The 25,501-nt window shown below is 42.6% G+C and overlaps 1 protein-coding gene across 5 annotated transcripts in view; it reads right to left on the bottom strand.

The window, feature by feature from the left end:
• ARHGEF3 (Rho guanine nucleotide exchange factor 3) overlaps positions 1 to 25,501 on the bottom strand; it is a 340,100-nt gene that overhangs the window by 190,562 nt on the left and 124,037 nt on the right. Inside the window, exon 1 of one of the 5 annotated variants that reach the window (XM_003894271.3) lies at positions 1,671 to 1,828. The exons of the other annotated variants lie outside the window; for them this stretch is intronic. Coding sequence (XP_003894320.1) covers positions 1,671 to 1,766 — 96 coding nt within the window. The 5' untranslated portion in view covers positions 1,767 to 1,828. Of the gene's footprint in view, positions 1 to 1,670; positions 1,829 to 25,501 lie in introns of those variants that run through there. 5 annotated transcript variants of the gene reach the window in all.

The following is a 25,501-nucleotide window of genomic DNA, read 5'->3' as shown; positions in this document are numbered from 1 at the left end:
TAACCAGAATATTCTTAAAGGAAGGGAATTCTGACACATATTACAACATGAATGCACCCAGAAGACATTATGCTAAGGGAAATAAGCCAGTCAAAAAAAGACAAATACTGTTTGACTCTACTTATATAAGATACTTAGAGTAATCAAAATCATAGAGACAGAAAGTAGAATGGTGGTTGCCAGGGGATGGGGGAGGGAAGAATGGAGAGTTATTGTTTAACGGGTATAGAGTTTCAGTTTTGCAAGGTGAAAAGAGTTCTGGAGATGGATGGTGGTGATGGTTGTACAACATTATGAATGTACTTAATACCACTAAGCTATTTACTTAAAATAGTCAAGATGGTAAATTATGTGTTACATGTATTTTTACCACAATAAAAAATTTGAAAAAAATGTATGTCTAGAATGGTCATACACAATGGTCATACACAAAAGCTGGAATCAGGGTTACAGAAATCAGTCCCAGGAACATAGTTGTGATGAGAAGAATAGAAAAAGCAATGGACATTGCCTTTAAAAAACAGTTTTGGCAAGCCAGGTGCAGTGGCTCATGCCTCTGACCCCAGCACTTTGGGAGGCTGAAGCTTGAGCTCAAGGAGGATTGCTTGAGCTCAGAGTTTAAGACGAGCCTGAGCAACATAGTGAGACCCACATCTCCACAAAAAAATGAAATAATTAGCAGGGCATGGTGGTGTATGCCTGTAGTCCCAGCTACTCAGGAGGCTGAGGCAAGAGGACTGCTGGAGCCTAGGCGGTCAAGATTGCAGTGAGCTGTGATTGCACCACTGTATTCCAGCCTGGATGACAGAGTAAGATTCTGTCTCAAAAAACAAAAATAAACAAACAAACAAAGAACAGTTTTGGCTTATCCAAAACTTTAACAACTACCTCCACAAAAAAACAAATAAAGGGATAGGGAAAGTAACCTTCAGAGCTCCTAACCATTCTTCAACCCATGGAAACATAACATTTCCAGACACTCTTTCCAAAATAACCCAAACCAAACAACGATGTTCTTAATGAGAATGGTATCAAGTCTGAGTCTCCACTGATAATATCTGACTTCATTCTCCCAATAATAAACAGACTCAAAAACACCAGGATCACTTTAGGGAAACCTACAAAACAGTTGCTTCAAGCAGCATGAACTTCTAAAACCTAGTTTAGCCATCTTCCAATCCAAAGAAAAAGAGAAGATCTTGGAAATCCACTTTGTGATTAAATAGCAACAATAAAACAGAAGGCGGATGCATCTTCTTTTCTCTCTTTTCCTTCCCATTAATCAAAATCATCCTTTTACAAAAATTAAAATAGTAGCATTGCAGAGCACAGCGTGAAAAGCCCTTCCCTTTGTTCCCCTCCAATCACATATGCTAAAGGAGGCCCTGACAGCTATGCACGCCACTCAGCTCACCCTCGCAACCAAGCAAAGCCATCTGCGGTCTTAAACACAGCCACACAGTGCTCTTCTGATTCATACTAAAGTGAGGCGGGAATCTGGCTCCATCATCCCAGGTGCTTTTAACAGCAGTTCTCTGATCAGTGTCTTGGAAGGTAAAAAGAACACTGTGTCCTCCCACACCTCAGATCCTGGCACCGCCCCCCAACCCGGCTGGCTCGGGTGGGAGTTGAGAGCCGGCCCATGCCAGGTTCAGCAGCAGGGGGCTTACCTGCGCAGGGACAAAGAGGCAGCACCACACCATGGGGCGCTCTGACCTCATCCACCCGGACTCGCCGGCTCCTAACTGCAGTGGAGCCCTGTGCATAGGATTCTCTGAACAGGGCTGAGCATGGTTTCCCTGAAGGAACTCCTCCCCGCCACTTGGGCTGCATGACAGGAAGTGACAGGGGCCATCAGTTACAAGTGTCAGAGGCTGAGAGCCGCACCAGTCAAGAGCTCCCCACCTCTCCTACTATTGCTGTTTGTGCAAAGCACTCTTTGAGCATTCAAAGGTAAACCAGAAGTTCAGTTTCTGACTGACAATCCCCAGCCTGTGAGAGACAAACAGTGCTCACTGGGTCCCCACCAAAAGCAATGTGAAGCATCCCGTCGGCTGCAGCGGGTGTGCTGCCTGCAGCTTTGCAGACCCAAACATCAGGGTGAAGTAGAAAAGAAAGCATCACTAGGAGAAGGGGCATTGGGAGGAGAGCGTTGGGTCTTCAAAGAGGAATCAATGATCTACTTGAACTTTAACCAAGAATCAGTGCCCGGGATACAGAGCCCACACTGAGTCGCAGTTCAAAAGCAACTACACACCCATCCGTTTCTTTTTGTCTTATGCAAACCTGGCATCTTCCCTTCAGAGCCCTTTCAAAGTAGCTGCTTCTGGAAACCTCCCTTTCAACTTTTGTCATGGGTAAGAGGTCTTCCTGCTCAGAGCTATTATGGAAATAACTCATGGCTGACATTTCTTGTTTTATGAAGTGGGGATCTCACCAGAATGAACGTCTTGCTCCAGTTCCTTGCCTTATAAAAAACCCAGACCTCTTGGGTAAGGGAGACTGTCTCATAGGAAACTATAAGGTTTCAGATTGAAAACTATGCCTGGCTCACTCCTTCCCCACAAACAAACCAGCACTCTCACCCTCCTTGCACATTGGCAGAGGGTCTCAAACTCAAGGAGACATAACTCTAGTGTAGTTCTCAATTATTGATTTATTTCTTTTAGTTATCTAATGGGGTAGTATTTGACTTACAAAAATCTTCCTAATTACAAATTTTAGTGGCTAAGATTTAGCCCAGGGTTTCCTGAGGCCTTCTTACAAATGCACGGATTTTTAAGAGCCTTCCTCTGTCTCAGGCCTGAGTAAAGTCAGGGGACCCAGTAAAGATAGCAGGTTCATTTGAACAATAAGCTTCTGGTCTAACAGAAGGAGGTTAAATCCAAGACTTTCATTAGAAAGCAGGCTCTCTCCATCCACGTTGCCAGGAATTTGCAAAAAGTGTTGAGGGGTCCAGGAAATAAGCGAGCTTGGCAAATGCATTTTTCATGGGGACAAAGTCTGAGAAGGATTCTCAGAGCAAGAGACACATGGGCAGTCTTCTGACGGGTGTTCTAGGCAGAAGAACTGGCAAACTCAACAGCAAGGCAGTGCAGAACTACGGGGTATTTTGGAAGAAACCAAGTACGTTAATAGGTCTGGAGGCTGCTCTGACAGGCTTGGGTCTTGCTTCAAAAAGTGTGAGGGAATCACACCTGCTTAGAGAAAGGAGGAAGTGAAATCACTGCCTTTCAGGCAAGCATCTGGGTCACCAAGGAGCTAGCACCTGGAAGCACTCAGTAATGGCAGTGTCCACCGAGAAGTGGGTTTCAGATTGTCCTTGGGATTCCCTACTTCCTAAAGCCTGACTCCCCACAAAGCAAGCTAGTTAAGTGGTGGCTGGGGGAGGGGTAAGGGCAGGTATTCCTAAGGCCTCTTGTTCCAGCCTCCTACACAGGAAGGGTGCTGAATTTGAACAAGCCTGTAAACAACTTGAGATTAGCCAGCTTCGGGGACAACTCAGCCGATGAAGAAAGACAGTGCCCTGGGAAACAAGGGAGGCTGCATCACCCAGCCACTCCTCTCTTGGAGGATTTTCTGACAAGTCACTTCGAGGAGTCCTAGCAGCCAAGGCCAGCCTCACCCCAGTGAGGATTCATTGGAAATGTGAGATGACCAGGGCATACTATGTTTTCTTTCTTTTGCGGGGAGGAAGGGAAAATTCACACGAACAAATCCTAGAATGATTCAGCCTAACTTCCGGCTGCTGACTGAATGGGAAAGAAGAACTGAAACCTGTGGGCTGCAGCACTTTGTGGAAGAGGTGAAACTTGAGGGGCTCCAGGGCAGGTAGCAGTGGAGTAGGGAGGGACAGAGAGAGGGCCAACAGATGTCCTGGCAGGGGAAAGGGATGCAGCCTGCAAAAAGCAAGGCAAGAACAGGGCACGGCCGTCTCCTCTGATGCCCTTGCTCTGACCAGAAGCAATAACTCCCGGATTGAAATGGGTCCATGAAGAAGGCACTTCAAGAGGAGAATTTCAATAGTAAGAGGCTCTGATCCGCAAAGTCCACATTCATTTTGAGCTTTATAATGGGATATCAAAAGGAACAGTTTTCTCTATGGTATCTAGGATACTACCAAGTATTCAAACATGTTTATGTATTGGTTTTTACATTTTAAAAGTAACATAGCATCACTGTCACACATTCAAACCACACAGAAGTATATAAAGTAAAAAGTGAGTCTTCCCAAAGGCCCTACTTTTTTTTCTATCCCGATCCCATTTGCTGGACGCACTGCGGTTAAAAAGCCAGATGTAGACAGAGGCTTATTAACCCAAATGGATTTAGGACCAGGGGTCAGGTACTTGAAAGAAAAGGCCAGGTGGGCACTGGGGCACCACTGAGAGTTTTTGTCTTAGGTCAGTTCCAGCTTTTCGGGTTCCTAAGGGGTTAATGGCCCAGGGTGACCAGACATTGTAATTTTACATAAGACCCTGAAATTCAGGGTCTTATGTAAAATCTGTCAATTGTAAATGCTGGCAACTATTCATCACCATAAGAAGTATTGTACGGGCCACATAACACAGTTGCTGGCTACATTTGGCCCCGGGGGGCCACCGGTTTGCACCCTCTGGTGGTAATACTTCCAGACATTTCCTTCTGTCTAAAAACACGAGTTGCTGGATGTAACATCTTATTTTTTTCAAAAACAGAATGATAACATTGTTTTACCACTTGCTTTTTTCATTTAACATCCAGGGCATCTTTCCCTGTCACGTTGTTTTCGATCTCTTACTGCAGAGCATGCTATGGTATGGAAGGAAATTAACTCATTTAGCCACCTGCCCTGTGGACATTTAGCAAATACGAAAGATATGCTTGAAATGTCACTTCTCATTGTCCATTCCTCTTACCTCTGCCAATGTTGATAACTCATGATGAAAGTGCACCTGTGTGCAGATATTAATATATCATACAGCCACAATTACTGAAACCAGAGTGACCAAGGATTTTTTATGTTTTAATATGAGCACTTACCATGTATTTTATGTTTTAATATGAGCACTTACCATGTGATCCTCACAATGGTCCCAAAGGAGGCCTTATTATCATCTCTCTTTTTGCAGATTAAAAAAAACTGAGACTCAAAAAGGTGGTGTACACCTCCCCATGGCACGTGGCCTAGAGGTGGTAAAGTTGGTTAGGAGTGGGGCCCAGCAAGCTTACTTCAGAGCTCCTGCTACAAGCATACAGCCCTCAGAAGAGACAGCCAGAAACCTCCTCTGGGATATTCAAGAATCTGACATATCAGAGCACAAACCACTAGAGAAGGATTGCTAACAATGGGACAATTCACTTGCCTCTTGGAAAGAAAAGTCTCATTTTAAAGCCCTTCTTCATACTTATCCAACATAAATTCTACATAGATTGGAGAGAAATGTTAAAAGAGGGAAAAAAATACAAAATTCTGGAGGCGTAGGTTCTCAGGGTATGGTATTTTTCTTTTGGTGTATAGAGCTGAATCATATATTTATACACAGGAAACTACCTACAAGGTGCCTACGATGCAAAGATGAACTCTGTTTTCCCACAGCTGGTTACATAACCAAACTGGTAACAGTCCCTCTTGTTGGGCTCTAAAGAGATTAGCACCAAAACTGGGATCTAACTAAGATGCCACCAAAAGTGTCATGGCATCACTAGAACCAGAACCATGCTTCCTGTGTTCTTGTTCGATATATCTGAGGGTGTTTTCTGTTGAGAAGTTCCAAGCAATTTCCTTAACAAAGATATTATAAGGAACATACTCATCAGGGTTGTGAGAATTTCATTTACATAAAATAAAATATTTAGATTTTAGCAGAATTACTTCTTCATTAAAAGTTGGCAAGCAACGATGATTCTTTCCATTTGAGCTTTATCCTGGCTTCTTAATGTCTTTCTTATTTGTACTCAGCAAGTCAGAAATTTCACAAAACCTTACAGTTGGAAAGGGAATTTCAAGGTCTTTAAACATATCCCATTTGATACTTCAAATTTTAAAATTCCACAAACTGAATTTAAAAACAGGTAGTAAAAAAATCTCATGGCCCAGTGCGGTGCCTCACACCTGTAATCCCGGTGGTTATGGAGGCAGAGACACAAGGATGGCTTGAGCCCAGGAGTTCAAGACCTGCCTGGACAATGTGAGACCCTGTTCTCTACAAAAATCTCAAATGGGATGGTAGCAGTGACCAAATTAAAATAGTATATTGCACACTGGCTTAACCAAGGTTCCAATATCATAAGATTATTATTTCTCAGATGTTAGGTTTCTAAGGTAAGACTAAGGAAAAACAAAAATTCAAAAGCAAATTTAGGTAACACTAAGGAGAAACAAAATTTGGGTGTTACTACGCTGTCAGGGAGGCAAAAAGCACAGCAAGTCAGTGAGAAAAAGAACATCAAATTAGAGCCTGGGAGCTGCTCACAGTCATGCACTTTTATTGAAAGTCTTTATCTACTCCTCAGAGCTGGAAGGGTGGTTAATCCAAGTAAAACTTGAGCAACTCCTCTGCCCACTTCACCATGAACCCTAGACAAATGGAGCAGGGGCATCCAGACACTTTCCCAGGCCAAGGCCTATTGGACTCAAGGTGGTTCAACTCAAGAGACTCTGAACATTTGAAAATGTTGATGCTCTTGGAGAGCCCTGCTTAGTATCCCAGTTCAACAAGATTATAAAATGATGAGAAGAATGTGGGAGCAGACCTGGCTGCCCAAGGTCAAGAATGAATAAATAAAAAAGTCTTCATCTCTGGTTTCAACACAGGAACTAAAAATAAATGATGCTGGAACATGGAAGTCTCAACGATTGCCAGTCATGGCTAATCTTAAGTGCTTATCTTACTGGTTTTGTTACGGGCAATCGCCTGAGCTTGGTCTTTATTCTCTCTAAACAAATCTGAACTTGTATAACCAGATTCCTCACATTATTTTGGCAACTGACACACGGGCAGCTATTTTTAAAAGTGAATGCAAAAAAATAAATTAAAATAAAGCCGTCTTCTGATGAATGATGTGAAGCAGCTACTGGCCTGGTCACTGCAGTTCTGCCTCCTTGACTAACACAAGAAGCAAGAGCCACCTGAAGAATTTCTGCATGAAGCAGACAGGGACCGCTTGCAAATAAGCTCATACAGTTATTTCTTAGAAATATGAACACCCTGGGTGCAGCTTTTTCAAGAAACTGTCAAGTCCCCTTCCTTACACTGTCAGTTAAAAGTGAAACTCCCGTCTGTGGGTTACAGACTTCTGCCCAATTTTTAGGAAGAAAAAAAAGTTTAAAAACTGATTAGCTGATATCTATCAGCTAAAGGGCTTCCTTACTTGGAAATGAGACTTACTATTTGGCATTGTACTGTCAAAGTTGGTTAGAAGTGGAAAATTTGAATATGGGGGTGGGGGTGGTATTTCTGACACTTACATGAATACTCAGGAGGATTTTTAAAAGAAACCTGCCTATATCAAAAAACAGCACTTGACACACTGAATTTCCAAGTTAAAAATATATAACAAAAGCAAGAATCATTCTTATTAAAAAGTTTCTCACCATTATTTTGACTTCAGATAACTCTTTAGGGATAATTTCTGGGAATAACCACCTGGCTGGAATAGTTAACAGTAAATTAATATTTGGGCTCTGTGATTTTTGGCTCTGCCATTTATTTACAAGTTGAATGACCTGGTAAGTCACTTCTTAATTTCCTTGATCTTTAGTTTCCTTATCTGTAAAACAGGAATGACTCCTTTATCCCTAGCAGGGTTGCAGGGAGGATGGTAGGATACCAACTGACACAAAGTATTTAAAAGCAGAACAGGCTGGGCGCAGTGGCTCACACTTGTAATCCCAACACTTTGGGGGAAGGATCAGCTGAGGTCACGAGTTCAAGACAAGCTTGGCCAACATGGCAAAACCCCATCTCTACTAAATATATATATATATATATTAGCTGGGCACGGTGGTGTGTGCCTATAATCCCAGATACTCCAGAGGCTGCGACAGGAGAATCACTTGAACCCAGAAGGCAGAGGTTGCAGTGAGCCAAGATCATGCCACTTCAGCCTGGGCAACAGAGCAAGACTCCGTCTCAAAAAAAAGGCAGAACGAAGGATGACGGGGACTTTGGGCCATCATACCATTGTTTCTATTTTTGTATAGGTTTTAATTTTTCCATAATAAAATATTTTTTAAAAAACAAAGGCATAGTAACATTTTTTTCTTTTTTCAAACAGAAGAGGCAATTTTTTGGTGTGATATTGGAAACTGGTTCAAATTTTCTTCCTAGCAAATTGAAAAGCCGTACCAAATTTGAAATCCATAGTTTGATTTTTCTATCCTGATTTGACTGTCAACTGGGCCTCTAAGAAGAAAACAGAAACTTGCAGTTTCCCATTTCCCTTCTTCCTTCCAATAGAGAAAAAAAATGAGAGCATAGTTAAAACTTAAGTCATATTTATTTTTTAAATCTTACAATGCTGACTTCCCTGAAATCCCTGTATCCATCTAAAAAGTTTGAGACTTCTACGAAAATACCCCCAAGAAACCAAGAGATTTAAAAGCATGTATGTCCCATGACTCAGAGCGTTCATTCTGCCTAAACACCAGTGAAAGTGGTTTTTTGTTTTGTTTTGTTTTGTTTTGGGTGTGTCATGTGTACTTGAAGAATTGGTATTGCCACTTTTTCTCCCTTAATTCAGAATCAGAAAGGAATCACCAAAACGCTGGAAAATACCAAACCAAATGAGATAGGCAGAAAGGGCTTCCAATTCCCACCAAGGCAACTGGTCCTGGTTGGAAGCTCAGCACCTCCTCCCAGTTAGGGCTCTGCCCTGGAGGCTGTCCCTTTAAGTCAGACTTCCTGGTAAGGCTGAGAGATTTCCGCATGCAGCTTCCTGGAGACTGTATAAGATAAACAATAAACTTTGCAACCAGATCATGGACAATAAGCCCCACGTGGCTGTAACAAGAAGCAATTATAAGCATTGACAATGGCTAGGGCATTTCCAACAGGAATGCAAGTCCGTGATAAACAGGGGAGAAACATGCTACCCCACACCTGCACAAACTAAATGATGTGTAAAAAATAGTTCCTAGCCTCTCATCACATTGAGAACTAGTTGCTTCCAAATTCAGCACTTTTTAAAAAAAAATCATTGTCTCAGAGGAAAGCAGTCAGGCCTTTCTTAAAGCACCACTACCTATTAGATGTAAGCTGCTAAGGCCCAGTGACACTACGTGTTCCTTACTCCATGGGTCTCTGTGTTACAGGAAAGGGGTCCTGATCCGGACCCCAAGAGAGGGTTCTGGGATCTCGTGCAAGAAAGAATTCAGGGCAAGTCCAGAGAGTAAAGTGAAAGCAAGTTTATTAGGAAAGTAAAGGAATAAGAGAATGGCTACTCCATAGATGGTTGCCCATTTTTACAGTTATTTCTTGATTATATGTGAAACAAGGGGTGGATGATTCATGCCTCTTCTTTTTAGACCATATAGGGTAACTTCCTGATGTTGCCATGGCATTTGTAAACTGTCATGGCGCTGGTGGCAGTGTAGCAGTGAGAATGACCAGAGGTCACTCTCATTGCCATCTTGGTTTTGGTGGGATTTAGCCAAAATCTTTACTGCAACCTGTTTTTCAGCAAGGTCTTTATGACTTGTATCTTGTGCTGACCTCCTATCTCATCCTGTGACTTACAGTGCCTTAACTGTCTGGGAATGCAGCCCAGTAGGTCTCAGCCTCATGCTACCCAGCTCCTATTCAAGATGGAGTTGCTCTCGTGCATATGCCTCTGACATAAGGGTCACCCTTTGAGTCTCCTGCAGCGGAACCCCCTACCTGGCAAGCTTTGGGGAATCCTCCAACTCAGGAACCAGAGCCCACATTCTACCAAAGGAGATGAGAGTGCCACACACTTGTTTCCCAGCCTCCCTTGCAGTCACAGCATGAGAACATGAGCAGGCTCAGCCAATCATGTGCTGGGATGCCACTGCAGACCCCATTCGGCGAGGGTGGTGGCAGCTTGCAGAGGTAGAGTGAGGGTAGACTGGGTAGCCATGGCCTATAACCAGTGTTGGTGGTGCAAGCCATGGCATCTACACCTACCCAGCAGTGGTAGCAATAGTGTCTTTACAATAACTGTTTGGTGGTATAATTTGGGGTTGTCTCTGTTTCCCTGGTCCTTCCAAAATTCTCTGAGCTACCCTAGACATTGTAATAAATTCATTTTCTGCTTAACTCAGCTATGTCATCACTCAAGTTCAGCTCACAGGAGGCTTCCCTGACCAAGCTGTCTATAGGACTATGCCCTATACCCCACCATCTTATTCTCTATCACAATACCCTATTGATTTCCTTCCCAGTACTTATCACATCCTATAACCAATCCATTTCATTATTAACAATACAAACTACCATTGATTGGGGGCTTGCTATGTGTCAGATGGTAGGCTGAGCTAATTTAATTCTATGAACACCCTATGAGATAAGTACATTTATTAGCCCTAGTTTATAGATGAGGAAAGAGGCTCAGAATGGTTAAAAAAGTTGTCCAATGTGCCAAGCTTGGCAGTAATGGAATAGGGACTGGAGCCTAGGCCTGCAGCACAGGCTCTTACCACAGTACTCATTCAGGCAGTGACTGAATACACACTGGCCACAGTGCAGGCACCAAGGCCACAGGATAGCCTGGCTTTTGTGGAGCCTGGAGGTTGGTGGTCCAATCTCCCACCTGGTATTCTACCTGTCACCCAAAACCCTTCTTGGGGAAGAAATGCAGACTGACATGTGCAAAGATGAGACCAGCTTCCCTTGTTCAACAGGAATGTGCCCAGCTCTGTGTTCAAAGCATCAGGCATGCAAAAATACCTCAGAAGCTCACAGGCCAGAGAAGACGCAGACCTGTACACAATGCTCACTGCTCAACCTGCTGGTTCCCACAGCCTCGAAGCACTGGGCTGCAAACGAAGAAGCCAGGGACCATTCTCAGGGTCTCCCCAGTGAGAGTGCCATTCCAGCTGGTTGTTAATGATGTAGAGGAGTTGCCAGGCTGAGGAGAGGGGGGCCAGCGCAAAGGTGAGAAGTGGGAACAGCAAAGTTCATTCGGGAGGCGAGGAGATGGTCAAGGGGTCTGTGGAAGGGATGGGATGCAAAGGTCAGAGATGAGGTGCTCGGAGCCAAGGAAGGAGTTCCAACTGTACCCTGCAGGAAATGGGGAACCAGGGCAAGTTTCTCAGCCAGAACAGCTGTACGACCAGATAGAAATTCTTTTTGTCAAGAACAGTGGCCATGGCCATAGAATACAGTACTAGTCAGATGTTTTTCCTATGTATTTTTAAAGTACACATACATAAATATATTTGCTAAAAGCCAGGAATTGTAATAACAAGAAGTTCCATTTCCATGCTTTCCAACTCCCTCTCCTGGCTGAGTAAGAAGTGAAATAAGTCTGCCCTTCCAACAGAAGGAGTTAAACACAGCCACTCTCTCCTGTAATGTGAAATTACACAGAGCTCTCACATGGATAATTTATGGAGAAAACAAGGAATTCCCCAGCTACTTGATTTTACAACTCCAATCACCCAGATTCCCCCAGTGTGATAACAAGAACCTCACCTCTGGGTTGTGTCATCATTAAAATGAAAAGCTGATTTTTATTTTTTAAAAGAATGTGTGTGGTTGAGCCACAAAGAGCCTCCTGGGTTGAATGAATACCCCGGGAGTGCTGGGAGGAGTCCCCAGAATGACCCTCTGAGGCTGAGAGAGACTCATGCTTAGTAACAGGCCTCAGGGAATGCTGTGTTAAGTGTGCAGCCCCAGAGATCTGGAAATGCCAAGCCAGCCGAGGTGGTGAGGGCATAGCAACCAGAACACAGACCAGAAATAAAGGAAGGCAGTTTAGCACAGAGGTGAGGAATAGGAGTTCTGAGCCAGATAACCCAGGTTCAAATCCCAGTGCTGTCACTTAATGTGTGACCCCTGATCATTTACTTAACTTCCCTGTGCCTCTGTTTCCTCCTCTGGTAAATGTGAATAATAAGAGGACCCACCCCAAAAAGTTCTTGTGAGAATCAAATAAGTCAAATATGTATCATTGAGCATAGTGTCTGGCACATAGTAAGTAACAACTGCAGTTTCCTAGAGACTATAAGATAAACAATTTTGCAGCAACGTAACAGATAATAAGCCCCCATGTGGCACAACAAAAAGCAATTATAAGTGCTGACAATGGCTAGGACATTTCCAATAGGAATGCAAATCTGTGTAAATAGCTGTTGCTGATATTACATACAATAATCTTATATAAGGCCGGGCGCGGTGGCTCAAGCCTGTAATCCCAGCACTTTGGGAGGCCGAGACGGGCGGATCACGAGGTCAGGAGATCGAGACCATCCTGGCTAACACAGTGAAACCCCGTGTCTACTAAAAATACAAAAAATTAGCCGGGCGTGGTGGCGGCGCCTGTAGTCCCAACTACTCGGGAGGCTGAGGCAGGAGAATGGCGTAAACCCGGGAGGCGGAGCTTGCAGTGAGCCGAGATCACGCCACTGCACTCCAGCCTGGGCGACAGAGCGAGACTCCGCCTCAAAAAAAAAATAATAATAATAATCTTATATAAAAGTATAATACATAACATAAACATATTTTAAATATACTATATGTAACATTATAGAATATGGTTAAAGTGATTTTATTATGATCTGCTTTAACCCAATTTAACAAAGAGTTTTTCAACAAAAATGAGGGGTCTGAGGAGGGGAGCCCCAGGATCAGGCACCTAAAGTGTGTTTGTGCGGTATTTCCAACCACCTGGAGGTTCAATGTCAGGGTTACCTACCATGGACCACAGAGCCAATCTGCTAGGCCAGAGTCCAGGTGGTACCACATATGAGCTGCAGAGTTGGGAAGTCATTCGACCCATAAAAAACAAACAAACAAAAACCTTGATTTCCTCATCTCTGCAAAGGGGATAACAATAGTACTGCCTTCACAGTTTGTGTCAAGCACTGGTGCTCAATTTTACATGTGTTTTTACATAAATCTTTCTAACAACCCTGTGAATCAAAAATGATTATGATGTCTATTTTATAAATGAGAATACCTGAGGCTCAAAGACGTTAAGTAATTGCCAAAGAGCACACAGCTAGAATGACATGCAGGAAATCTACCCCAAGCCAGCACTTTAAGCCAGCCCTCAATTCTGCAGACACATGCAGCATGAGAAGGATGCACCAAAGCTCTTCAGAGCAGGAGAGTACTAACCAACACGTGTGCTGGAATCACCCTTTAAGAAGGGCATGTGTTTCTCCACTGCAGACCCCAAAGCTTATGGCACCTATAGGCAGTGAAAAGAAACTCCCCCTTGCTGAGCACCTACTATATACCAGGCACCATGTTGAGTGTCCTGCCACATCTTGCCACCTTATCACCATAGAAACCCTCTGAAGCAAGGACTAGAAGACATTGAGGCTCAGTGAGGTTGAGTTCCTGGCCCACGGTCACAGAGCTTTTCAGTGGCAGCATCCCTACACACATCTGGGTCCGTTCTGCTCCCACTCAGGCTTGGAGACAGGTTCTGAAAACACTCTTTAATGTCCCTTAGGTGCTCCTCTCCCCCTCATTACCTCCCACTTTGAAAGCACAAAGCTGCTTATTTTGCAGCAGGAAAATGACCATGGGGGCTGAGTAGGGCCATGGTGCAAACTATGATTACTGCAGACAACAATTTGCATTCCAGATCTGAAATGTGCTCAGGGCTCCACTTGAGCCCTGTAATCAGCTTAGCCTTTGCCCAAATCTCTCTTGAAATGAAGACATATGAGATGAACTGAGACACAGCAGGATTTGGAAACTTGCCTCTGCCCCGCAGTGAACTGCCACCTGAGGAAAAACCATGCCAAGAAATGGCCAGGGTTGAGTGGGATTTAAGCCCCAGAGAGGTCGAATTCCTCTGCTGCAGAACAAAGAAAACAGCAGCCAGGACAGTGGACAGGCAGGGCCACATGGGTAAAGAATCAAAGGCAGGAAATGCATTACATAACACACGGGTCTCAGTGAGGAGTTGGAATGGCCACCCTTCCCTCCTTTATCAGAAATGACTGTCTTGCCTATGAGTCACATGTCAGGATATGGTGATCTTACTGCATAGGACAATAAAGGACATGCACAAGGTCAGCAAAAGGCCTACTATGTGCACACTGTGAGAAAAGGGGCATCCTCTGCATTAGAGAAAGAGCTCCAGGCAGGCCTATCCAGGACAAAAAGGCTGCGATTTGGGTCCTCTGGGTTGGGGAAAGAGGGTCTAGAAAGGACAGTGAGAGTTGGGGATACCAGAGTTTTTAACCCTGACTGTGGCCTCTTCTATTCAGTCTGAACCACAGAAGGATTTGCACTAATTATTTCAGTCCCAAGTGGCTAGAGACATGGGTCCTGGTTAACTGAAATTTACCACAGCCCAACTTTCTTTTGCTACAGAAAGAAGGGACGGTTTACATGCCAATTTCCATCACCCCAAATCCAGACTAAAGAGCTTCACATGAAATCTCTACTGAGTCGACAGTACCTGCAACCTAAATCTAGACCACCCTCAAAATCAGAATGTTTCTCAAACTTTAATGTGCCCACACATCACTTGGGGATCTCAATGAAATGCAGCTACTGCTTCAGGTCTGGGGCGGGACCTGAGATTCTGCATACCTAACATGCTCCTGAGTTCTGTTGTCACTAATGTACTATGGACCACATTTTGAGAACCTTACTAGAGGACATGTAGTGACTTAAGCAGAACCCCCCAAAATGTATTTCCTATGTTTCCATAGTCACGGTGACAAGTGGTGACTTCATTCTAAAAGCAAATAAGTAAACTCAAGCACTATGTATCTTTAAAATTATTGTTTCCAGGCTCAAAACTTCAGCACTTCTACGTTATTTTATTAGTAGCTAACATGATGACTGTTCTTGAAGGAAAGCCTTGTGTAGATGCTATTAACTGAGGAAAATCCAGTAGAACTTCCCTTGGCTGATGTTTCCGGAATAGCCTTAGATCCTCTGAGGTACAAAAAACCTGAAGCCCCAAAGGACAATGCAACTGAGCAATGCTTTTGCCAGTGCTCTCCCTCACTGATGACCCTCTCCCACTCTTGGGTGGCCAGCCCATTGCAGTGCAGCCATATTCCTGAGGCTGGGTCACCTGCCAGTCCCCCTCCCACCAGCTGTGACTGGGATCCTCTTCAGGAGGTCCTCGTCAGTCACAGTTGCACCTTCCCAATCTGACAGATACCTTAATAAAATCATTCATCCAATCCAAAGCATTTTTTTTAATGCTGGAGTTGGCTGCCCTGTCCCGTTATGCAAACAGTACACAATGAGATGCTGATAGCATCTCTCTACCATTGCCAACACAAACCCTGTCAGGCCAGCAGAAATGAACCCGGTGGCTGTAAGCAACAATAGTTGCATGAGTTTGTTTAAACACACACAACTCACAACAGGTAAAAATTTTTTGAACTCCTCCTATTGCTAAACCAGAGACTTTTAAGGTTGGTTTCTTCTAGAAATAAAACCAGCGTCAAGTGTAAGGAACGAAAGGCAGCTGAAGGGAAACCACCCAGAAAGTGAACTTTGTGTTTCTTCCAGCAACACACACAGAGGCACAGATTTTTGGATAGATTTTTGATGAGAACTACTGAATCTGAATTAATTGAGATACTTGCATTGTCTTTGCCTCAAAGTAAGGACTCTTTCCTAATCTTGCTCACTGCATTTTTTTGACTTTTGCTCTTTGAGTTTGGTAGCGAAAATATTTCTTAATATATTAAAGAAGTTCAGTGCCACTAAATAACATAAAATTACATGTAAGAGATACCATAAAGTTTAAACCAAAACCCTAAAATATATATATTTTAAATGCATGTGGTAAGTGAAGGGAAATGGGCATTTATTGAAGTAGGGAGATGATGTTCAATACTGCGCTCAATGAAGGGCATTTGACAAAGCACATCAGAATGACTAATGAAACCAGATGAGGAAGTCATTTCCTGAGCAACAGGTATCAGGAGAAAAGAAAGAGCGAAACGAGGACAAGTATTTTAGTGGCACATATGCTGGGCCTCTTAGTCACTCTGGATAATGAGATGAGTATATTTTTAAAGGAAGAAAAAAATGACATGACATCAAGACTGGAAGAATAAGGCAGCGGGAGCCTTTATTATGTTTCAAGAACAGCAAATCTGATCCATTTGTACCAATTCTGTAGACTTGAAAAGCCTATTCCAGTCTAAACCTCAAGGCTTTTCCCTCCTCGAGAAGTTTGAGAAATTGCTGATGAACTTTCTAATGCCTGGCAGAGGTTCTTCTTAAGAAAAAACACTTTAGATTATAATTACACAAGTTCTGTGATGGGAAACATACTGTTGGGTGGAAGGTATTTTTTAAAAGCCACATGTCTTTTTGGCCAGGTGCAGTGACTCACGCCTGTAATCCCAGCACTTTGGGAGGCCGAGGCGGGCAGGTCACTTAAGCCCAAGAGTTCAAGACCATTCTGGGCAACATGGCAAAACCCTCTCTCTACAGAAAATACAAAGATTAGCCAGGCATGGTGGCATGTGCCTGCAGTCCTAGCTACTCGGGAGGCTGAGGTGGGAGGATCACCTGAGCCCAGGGGGTCAAGGCTGCAGTGAGCCGTGATCGTGCCACTGCACTCCAGCCTGGGTGACAGTGAGATCCTGTCTCAGAAAAAAAAAAAAAAAAAAAAAAAAGCCGCATATCTTTTTGATCCCCAAACTCCTAAAACAAATTTGCAATCTGTAGTTATCTGAGTTTCATAATTAAACCTAAAGGGAATACACAGGCTGCCATATTAGGTATTTTTCTCTGATTTTTCCAAAGTGATATTCCAAAGTACTGGTCCAAGCAAGCGCTCCGAACTCATAAAAATAATGTGCCCAACACAGAGAGGCATCATTGAGCTACCTATTAATTCTTTGGAATATGAATCTTTTGGTCCAGGATGATTGCTTTAGAGCCATAATTTTTCTCTTGGCTGAGCACACAGTATCCATTCTTACCAAGGTGCTTTCCTCCCCTCTCAAATATCCAAGTAAGATTTATGGGGTTTTTTGTTGTTGTTGCTGTTGCTGCTGTTAGAAGAAGACAAAATTCCTCCAAGTTCACCTTTACCGAGTTCTCACATTTGAAATTCCTCCACAAACATATGTGATGCCATATTTAAAAATTCCATCTTAAGTAAGCATGGGATTTAGTCCAATTCATTGCATTTCTGACTTAGATTCATTTCTGTTGCCTGTTGGGGAGGATTGTTATTCTTAAACCTTAAAACCTAAGACTCCACTCAAAATTGCCATTCAAATATTTGTCTTATTACTTCAGCTTTTTGCCCCCTTAAATATAAAAATTAATATATGCACCCCATAGAAACGTAGCAAAGTCAAAACAAAACAAAAATCATGTATAACCTCACTTCCCAAAAGGAAACCATCATTAATATTTCAGCGTATTTTCTTTTAATCCTCAAGTGCTTTTTTTTCATAGCCCAAATTGTACTGTATATATAATTTTGTTTCCTGCTTCTTAAAACATACCAATAAACATTTTTCCTGAATTAAAACCCTTCCTCAACCTCCTCTTGTCACTTACAACTCATAAGAACAAAACCACACTTTACACCAACTGCCTCACATTAGTGGACATTCAGACTTTTTCCACTTTTTTTCTGTCATTATAACTGCTGCAGCACTAAACATTTTCGTGCATAAGTCATATCTCTGGTGACTTCCATGGGATAGATTCCAGTCATGGAATTATTGGGCCAATAATTACATATGTTTATGGTTTGTGACATAAAAAACCAAACTGCTTTCCAGAAAGATGACCAAGTAACACTACCACTGAACACCTATGATAGAGTCCATCCTACAGTACCCTCACCAGCATTTTGAGTTATCACTTTTTAAAATGCTAATTCTGAAGCTTTAAAAAATTTCCAATCCTCAGAATGACCTGCTGAGGTCAATTATTTCAACTGTTACCTCATTATCAAAATAATCTTCTTTTATCCTTCCAAACAAGATGTTAATTTGTACCACATCAAAACTGCAAACATGAGAAGAATGTAGTCATTTGTTGCATATTTTCATTGGGCAACTAAGGTGCCGTGATTAAGAAGCCAAGAACAGTTAGTTCAGTACCAGTCTGCGGCAGTACACAGAGAGTTGCATGCAAAATAAAGTAAAACCCAAATCTACTGCCAAGCGTCACAAGATACACAAGATCTGAATTACCATCAGTCAACACCTATCAGAAGGAATACATAGAATGTTCAAGAATATATCCAGACTACATTTAAAATTCATTCAATAGCTTTTTGCACAACAAATTTTCTTTCTTCCCTCTAAATTGGTACATATCTCCATATGCAGCAAGTATGTCTTTTTTATTTAAGGGCACATCTACACAAACAGCAAATGGTCCAGACTCAGTCTTCCATAACCTAGAGTCTGAATTGATCACTCTACAAAATGGAAAAATGTTTATATTTTTAAACTTTTTTTAGTTTTTAATTTTTTTTGAGACAGTGTCTCACTCTGTCACTCAGGCTAGAGTGCAGTGACACAATCACAGACCACTGCAGCCTTGACCTCCTGGGCTCACGTGATCTTCCCATTTCAGCCTGCTGTGTAGCTGGGACCACAGGCACACACCACCACACCTGGCTAATTTTTGCATTTTTTGTAGAGACAGGATTTTGCCATGTTACCCAGTCTGGTCTTGAACTCCTGGGCTCAAAGGGTTCACCCGCCTTAGCCTCCTAAATTGCTGGATTACAGGCATGAGCCACCGTGCCCCCTGGAAAAATTATTTTTAAAAAGGAAAGTTTTTCTAGTATGCTAGAAATGTTTGGGGATTGATATGGTCTGACTCTGTGTCCCCACCCAAATCTCATCTCAAATTGTAATCTCCATAATCCCCACATGTACAGAGAGGGTCTGGTGGGAGGTGATTGGATCATGGGGGCAGTTTCCCCAATGCTGTTCTCATGATAGTGAGTGAGTTCTCGCAAGATCTGATGGTTTTATTAGTGTTTGACAGTTTTTCCTTCACACGCTTGCTCTCTTGCCTGCCACCATGTAAGATATGCCTGCTTTCCCTTCCACATATGATTGTAAGTTTCCTGAGGCCTCCCCAGCCATGCAAAACTGTGAGTCCATTAAACCTCTTTCTTTATAAATTACCCAGTTTCGGGTATTTCTTTACAGCAGTGTGAAAACGGACTAATACAGGGATATAGTCCTCACGTTCCCTTCCCAGGATATTTGCCCCACTTCACCAATGTTGCCCACAGCTCCTGCTGAGTGAGTATGGCATAATAGTAGTAGCAGGGATGGAGGGAATATTTACTGAGCAGTTACTATGTCACACACCCAGTGCTAAATACTTGATATGATTATTTAAGTCAATCCTCATAATAATCCTATGAGCTACATATGATTTCAGATGGGGAATCTGAATCTCAGGGAGGCTGATTACTTGCCCAAGCTGGTGAGTGACAGATCCATTTGACCTTGACTCTCTGGCCACAGATGACTGAACCAAGAGGTAGAGAAGCCCTTTTAAGAGCAAGCCAGCTGACTGCCCACCTAGTGCCCACCTTGTGGAGCCTAGTGCAAGAAAGATAAACTGATGCAATTGAAGTTTTCTTAGGGATTTGGGGATGGAGAAACTGCGACTATGCCATAAGCTGCAGGAGAGCGAGCTGCTGAAAGATCATGCTGAGTTGGTCCAGAGCTGGCATCATGACAAGCCCAACAGTGCCACACACAAGGAGGAGACACCAGGAGCAGAACCTATAGGTCAGTAACAAGTGAAGGCAGAGAGAGAAGGGGAATAAAATTGACCCACAAAGAGAAGTCCTAGGTTCCTGCAACTATATATTCTCTTATTAAAAAGCCATTTTCTTGAGGTAACGGAGTAAGTGCCTATTCTTTGCCAAAAACTCTGTCTAAAATATCCACCAAGAAATGACAGTAGAGTCACTCCCCACTCAGGGTCTGAGCTCTCATGAGCGTCTACTCTGGTAGCAAGTTAGCATCACTAGTAACAACCCAACTGTATGCCTCTTAATAAGATGCAAGTAACCAGCATCCCTTAGGATGTTTTCCTGTCTAAAAGTGTTCAGCCTAAAGCAAACTAAGTCTTTAGATCCAAATTACCAGATTATAAGGAATATAGAGAGCTAAGGAACAAGTTAAATGACATCACAGGGAAGCAGTCAGATAAACCCAAATGTGAGACACATTCCAAAGTTCCGTGGTTTTTTTTGAGACAGGGTTTCATTCCATTGCCCAAGCTGGACTGCAGTGGCACAATCACAGCTTACTGCAGCCTCCAACTCCAGAGCTCAAGTGATCCTGCCCAAGTAGCTGAGACTATAGGCACGTACCACCACGCCTGCCTAATTTTTGTATTTTTTGTAGAGATAGGTTTCCTCATGTTGTCCAGGCTGGTCTTGAACTCCTAAGCTCTAGCAATCCACCCGCCTTAACCTCCCAAAGTGCTGGGATTACAGGCATAAGCCACTGTGCCCGGCCTCCAAAGTCTCAAAAGACAAACTGGTCTTTTCAAAAATTGGAGGGATGAGGGGAGCGTCTGAGAATCAAAAAGGCTTAAGAAACATAACAAAACGAAATCATGGTCCTTGATTGGATAAAAACAAACAAACAAGGAATCCAGCTAGATGTAGTAGCTGATCCTTGAATGATTTGGGGGAAAACCAGTTATAAAAGACAACTGAGAAAATATGAATATAGATGGAATATTAGGAAATGTTGGAGAATTACTGATAACTTAGGTTTGATGATGATGCTATGATAATGTAGGAAAACGTACTTATAATTAGAACATATATACTGAAATATTTAGACATGAAGAATCATAGTGTCTGTAATTGTGTTACTTTGGAATGGTATAGCAAAATAAAGCCAAACTCTATCAACAACTAGAGACAAATAAGTAAAGCAAAAGTTAGGAACTGTTAATTCTAGATGGTGAGTGTTTGTTGCACTTATCTTTTAACTTTTCCATATGTTTGAAATTTTTCATAATAAAAAGTTGAAAAATAGCACACAGTAAATAAGGATCATGGAAACCACGTAGGAAGACACCACGTGAAGGCAGACATCCCTTCTCCCAATAGACCACACTCATTAATGCCTCCTCCCTGCTAGAACAAGTATTGTATATACACCTTCAGTTTAGCCTCAGAGGAAGCTGTTGCTTGTTTTTAGGGGGTAGCCTGCACAAAAAGCCCATGTTAACATCTAGAATCACCATCACTCCAATAGGATAGACAGAGGAAATGACAGAGTCACCCACCTAACTTGTGCTGAGTCATAAGTTTTCTCCCCATCCTCTTTTTAATGAAGTGGTTTAGTTAAACCTGCATAAATTAAATGCACTTCCCTGAAGTCAGAGCTTTACACTTAACACAAATTTTCATCTGTCCATAAAAATTAATCAGTCTCATTCCCCCTTTTCTCTAAATGAAATGTTAGGTCATATCAGCCCTGAGATACAAAAACACATCATGTGTTAGCAGTATTCTGCTGTGCAGAATGTCTCCTCTTCCCTGAATGTGTGTTAACCAAGGGGTCACGTGCTTGGTGGTCCTTGGTGCTGCTACAGCATCTAATCCTACTGGTTTTATTTCCAGCACCACATAGGAGTTGTCAGTAACAGCCATGCACAAAAAAGCTGGTCCTGAAGTTGTGTTCATTGAGATTTCCAGGGTTGGATGGCAGAGATGTCATTCTCCTGAGTGGAGAATGACAAATGCAGGAGGCCCAAAAATCAAGGAAGAGAAGAATTTTCATCATCACACTTAGATAGGGCAGCCCATTTTCAAATGGGCCCCACGCAATCAAGATTAATGACTATTTGTTTTTAGAGACTACTAATTTCAATTACAGAGGAAGAATAAGTTTGTAAGACTTATTCATCTTCAATAATAGAATATATTTTAAGTGATGTTACTTATAATTAAGTGGTTAATAAGTCAAATGTGTGCACCTAACATAGACAAAAAGGGATGGAAGGAGCAAAACATACCTAATATTCATGAGGCATCTGGTTACACTAAACATGCATGAGACTTACAAGGCACTAAATATACAGAGGCACTAATAATGCTTGAGCACCTAACATACATGAAGCCTTAACTCGGCTCCCCATTGAAGATACCTATTCTAGCCTCACGTGTCTTCTGCCCAAGAGATAAAACAGAAATTAGCCAGCTGTTCATCCAGCTAATTGGCAAACTGCGGTACAGACCAGGTGTACTTGTCCCTGAGTCTCTTTGATAAAGCTAGTGTGTGCCACTGGCCCGGGGCGCCTTTGTCTGTGAGTCTCTTGCTTGAAGTTCAACTCCAGTCCCTGTAGCTGCATGATTAGTGGTGAAAGCTGACACTGTACAGAGAGACAGGACATACGGATGTTGCAAAGCCCAGGACTCAGGTAGTGTGGTCCTTCCACCCTGCCTGCACTCTCTGTGAAGTGTGTTAATGGATCCCATCTTTCCCCCCTTGCTTCTAGCTGTGTCTTTCAATTGATTTAATGGGCAGTATGATTTGGGCATTTAAAGGGGGGTAGTATTAGAGCCACAATCCTATCCAGTCCAATCTATTCAGTAGGCCACGTTCACTGTGAAGAGGAAGAAGTTGATGACAGAGAAGAAAATCCAGTGACAGGACTTTTACCAACCCCCACACAAATCCCCATTCCCAGATTCAGACACTGACAGAAAGAGAAAATAAACCTAACATGGAGGAAAGAAAGGGAAGTTTCGGCTTCAGAAAAGGAGGATTTTCTAAATAGGTATGTTCCCTCAGTTCTCAACATCACCACCTCCTCTCATGCTTTCAAATACATGACGGTCTTTTGGAGGTAGCAAGATCACTACCATGACATTTTTTTATATGTAATAAAGGCTACATTTGATTAAAATTAAAAATAAAAATTTCCATGAACAGTCATCAATGTCACTAACCACAAAACAATACTGAGACCGATTCTTGGACCACCTTCTGTTTAAAACCCCTGACTGAACTCCAATACTTCCCAACAGTCTAGAAATGGCCTTAAGCCATTTCAGAACACAATTTTCTAGGACCGGCTATTATTTTGATTCATCCCGAGGACTATTATGTTTTATGTCTTGCTGAATAGCTTGCCAAACAGGCTATTCTTGCTCCCAGAACAGATTGTCTGGGTTGAAAAAAATCAATAACCAAATGGACTGCTTCTAACCAAAGATGAAAGGAGTTAGGAGTTTTGCCCACATGGAGTCAAAACAGGAAAAAACGGAATCAGGATGATTACCTTTTATGATAGGAGGAGAGATGGCGAAGAATTTTGTAGGCAAGAATTATTTGTATCTGCCCCAGTGCCTCCTTCTCCTTCTAGAAACTGCCCCTTCTCCCCCACTGTTACTATGGTTACCATAGGAGTCACCATGGTGGTACAGCACGATCCCACTCCCTGGCCACTACTGATTGGTACAAGAGTATCCACGTGACCCAAGTTGGACCAATCAGAATCCCTCCCTAGTAATTCTGGCTCTGAGAGAGAGAAGGCTGTCTCTCTGTAGATGGCTGCATTTCCACTGTATGGAGAAACGGAAAAAGTCAGTTGGCCAAGCAAATGTGCTAACAGCAGAGAGGAGTCAGGAATTCTAGTGGGCTTCCAGTGCCTGGTTCCAGGTACTTTTGAGGCTCCACTGCATTCCATGAAATACTTCCCATACCCCTGTATCTTTAAAAACTCTCCTTGATTAAGCTAATTTGAGTTGAGTTCCTGTCACTTAGAACTAAGATGTCCTAATTAACCCAGAAGGCCAAAGTAAAAGCATATTTTACCCTACATAACTCTGGAACTAAAAAGGGACTAAGCACGGACTAATCAAAATGATAACTATATAAAATAAACAGGCATCTATAAACTCAAAAATGCAAATCTGTTCAGCTGGCACACAAGCCTACTGTTAACTCCCACAGACTTCACATATGGCCAGAAAAAGAAATGGCTTTAAATCTGAGTTCCAATGTTCCTGGCATATTTTTGGTGTCAGCAGGTTGAAGATGACACGAGCTTTCCCTCACAGGTGTCAGGATCTACACAGCCTGGCTTCTCTACTGCCTGAAGGGAAATGAGACACGCAGAACTAAGTGGAAACCCAGGTATGGTCGGTTTTGTCTTTATAAGGGTGCAGCTCACATTAAAAAAAAAAAAAAAGCATCTGTTAAATACTTATCTTTAGAAAACAGTCATCTCAGGAATAAAGGAACCCTAGTTATATGGAGCTAACATTTTCTGTACACTTACCTACATGAGAGGCATTCTTCAGGTCACTTTACACACATAATTACTAAGTCTCTGGTTTTCAGGAAATGGTATTATTTATCCATACTCATTTTGCAGCTAAGAGACCTGACGCTCTGAAATGTGTCTGAAGACCCCAATCTGGCATTCTGACCCCAAAGCATATACCTTTTCACCATCTAAGCTGTTATTATGGCTGCCAAGCACAGTTCACCAAACTCAGACTCTGGGCTGACCAATAAAACTGCTAACCCAAGGGCACATGGAATTAGCCTCTAGATTGACTGTCAGGGGGGTGGGGAGGACCGGGAGAGGAGGTGGGAGCAAACATCTTGAAGCACAGCAGAGTATAGCACAGCATGTGCCAGCCTCTTCTGTGCACCCAGATTTCATCAGTCCCCAGAGGCTTAGCCACGGCACATGTTCTGTTTTTGAGGCAGAGTCTCGCTCTATCACACAGGGTGGAGTGCAGTGGCACGATCTCGGCTCACTGTAACCTCTGCTTCCTGGGTTCAAGCAATTCTCCTGCCTTAGCCTCCCAAGTAGCTGGGGTCCCAGGAGTGTGCCAACACATCTGGCTAATTTTTGTACTTTTAGTAGAGACAGGGTTTTGTCATGTTGGCCAGGCTGGTCTCAAACTCCTGACCTCAAGTGATCCAGCCGCCTGGGCCTCCCAAAGTGCTGGGATTACAGGCATGAGCCACGACGCCCGGCCCACAGCACATATTCAGTGAAACACCCCGATGTGTTCTAAGACCTGAAACTTTTAACATAAGCCTCCTCTTGCTTGTGGAACATTGTGATTGTGGAAGGAGTTCTTTTTCAATTATTCTAAATTTATTGTTTTGCTAATTATAAAGGCAATATACACACTCTCTTTAAAAAAAATTCAGACTCAAAGTATGTAACACAACAGTTCCCTGGGACTTCATCTACTCCATATTGTTGTTCAACAGTGACAATACTTTTTTCTATGTATATATTAATATATTTTCTCCCTATAAGAAGGGATCACTTTAGTTTTTATGGTTTTAATTTGCTTTTCTTTAGTTATGGTTTAAATCCTATAAACATATGCTTTACATTATATG

This window comes from Papio anubis, chromosome 2 (genome assembly GCF_008728515.1).
Source record: "Papio anubis isolate 15944 chromosome 2, Panubis1.0, whole genome shotgun sequence".
NCBI lineage: Eukaryota > Metazoa > Chordata > Mammalia > Primates > Cercopithecidae > Papio > Papio anubis.
The sequence above is the reverse complement of the archived record's forward strand: the minus strand, read 5'-3'. Positions and strand labels throughout refer to the sequence as shown.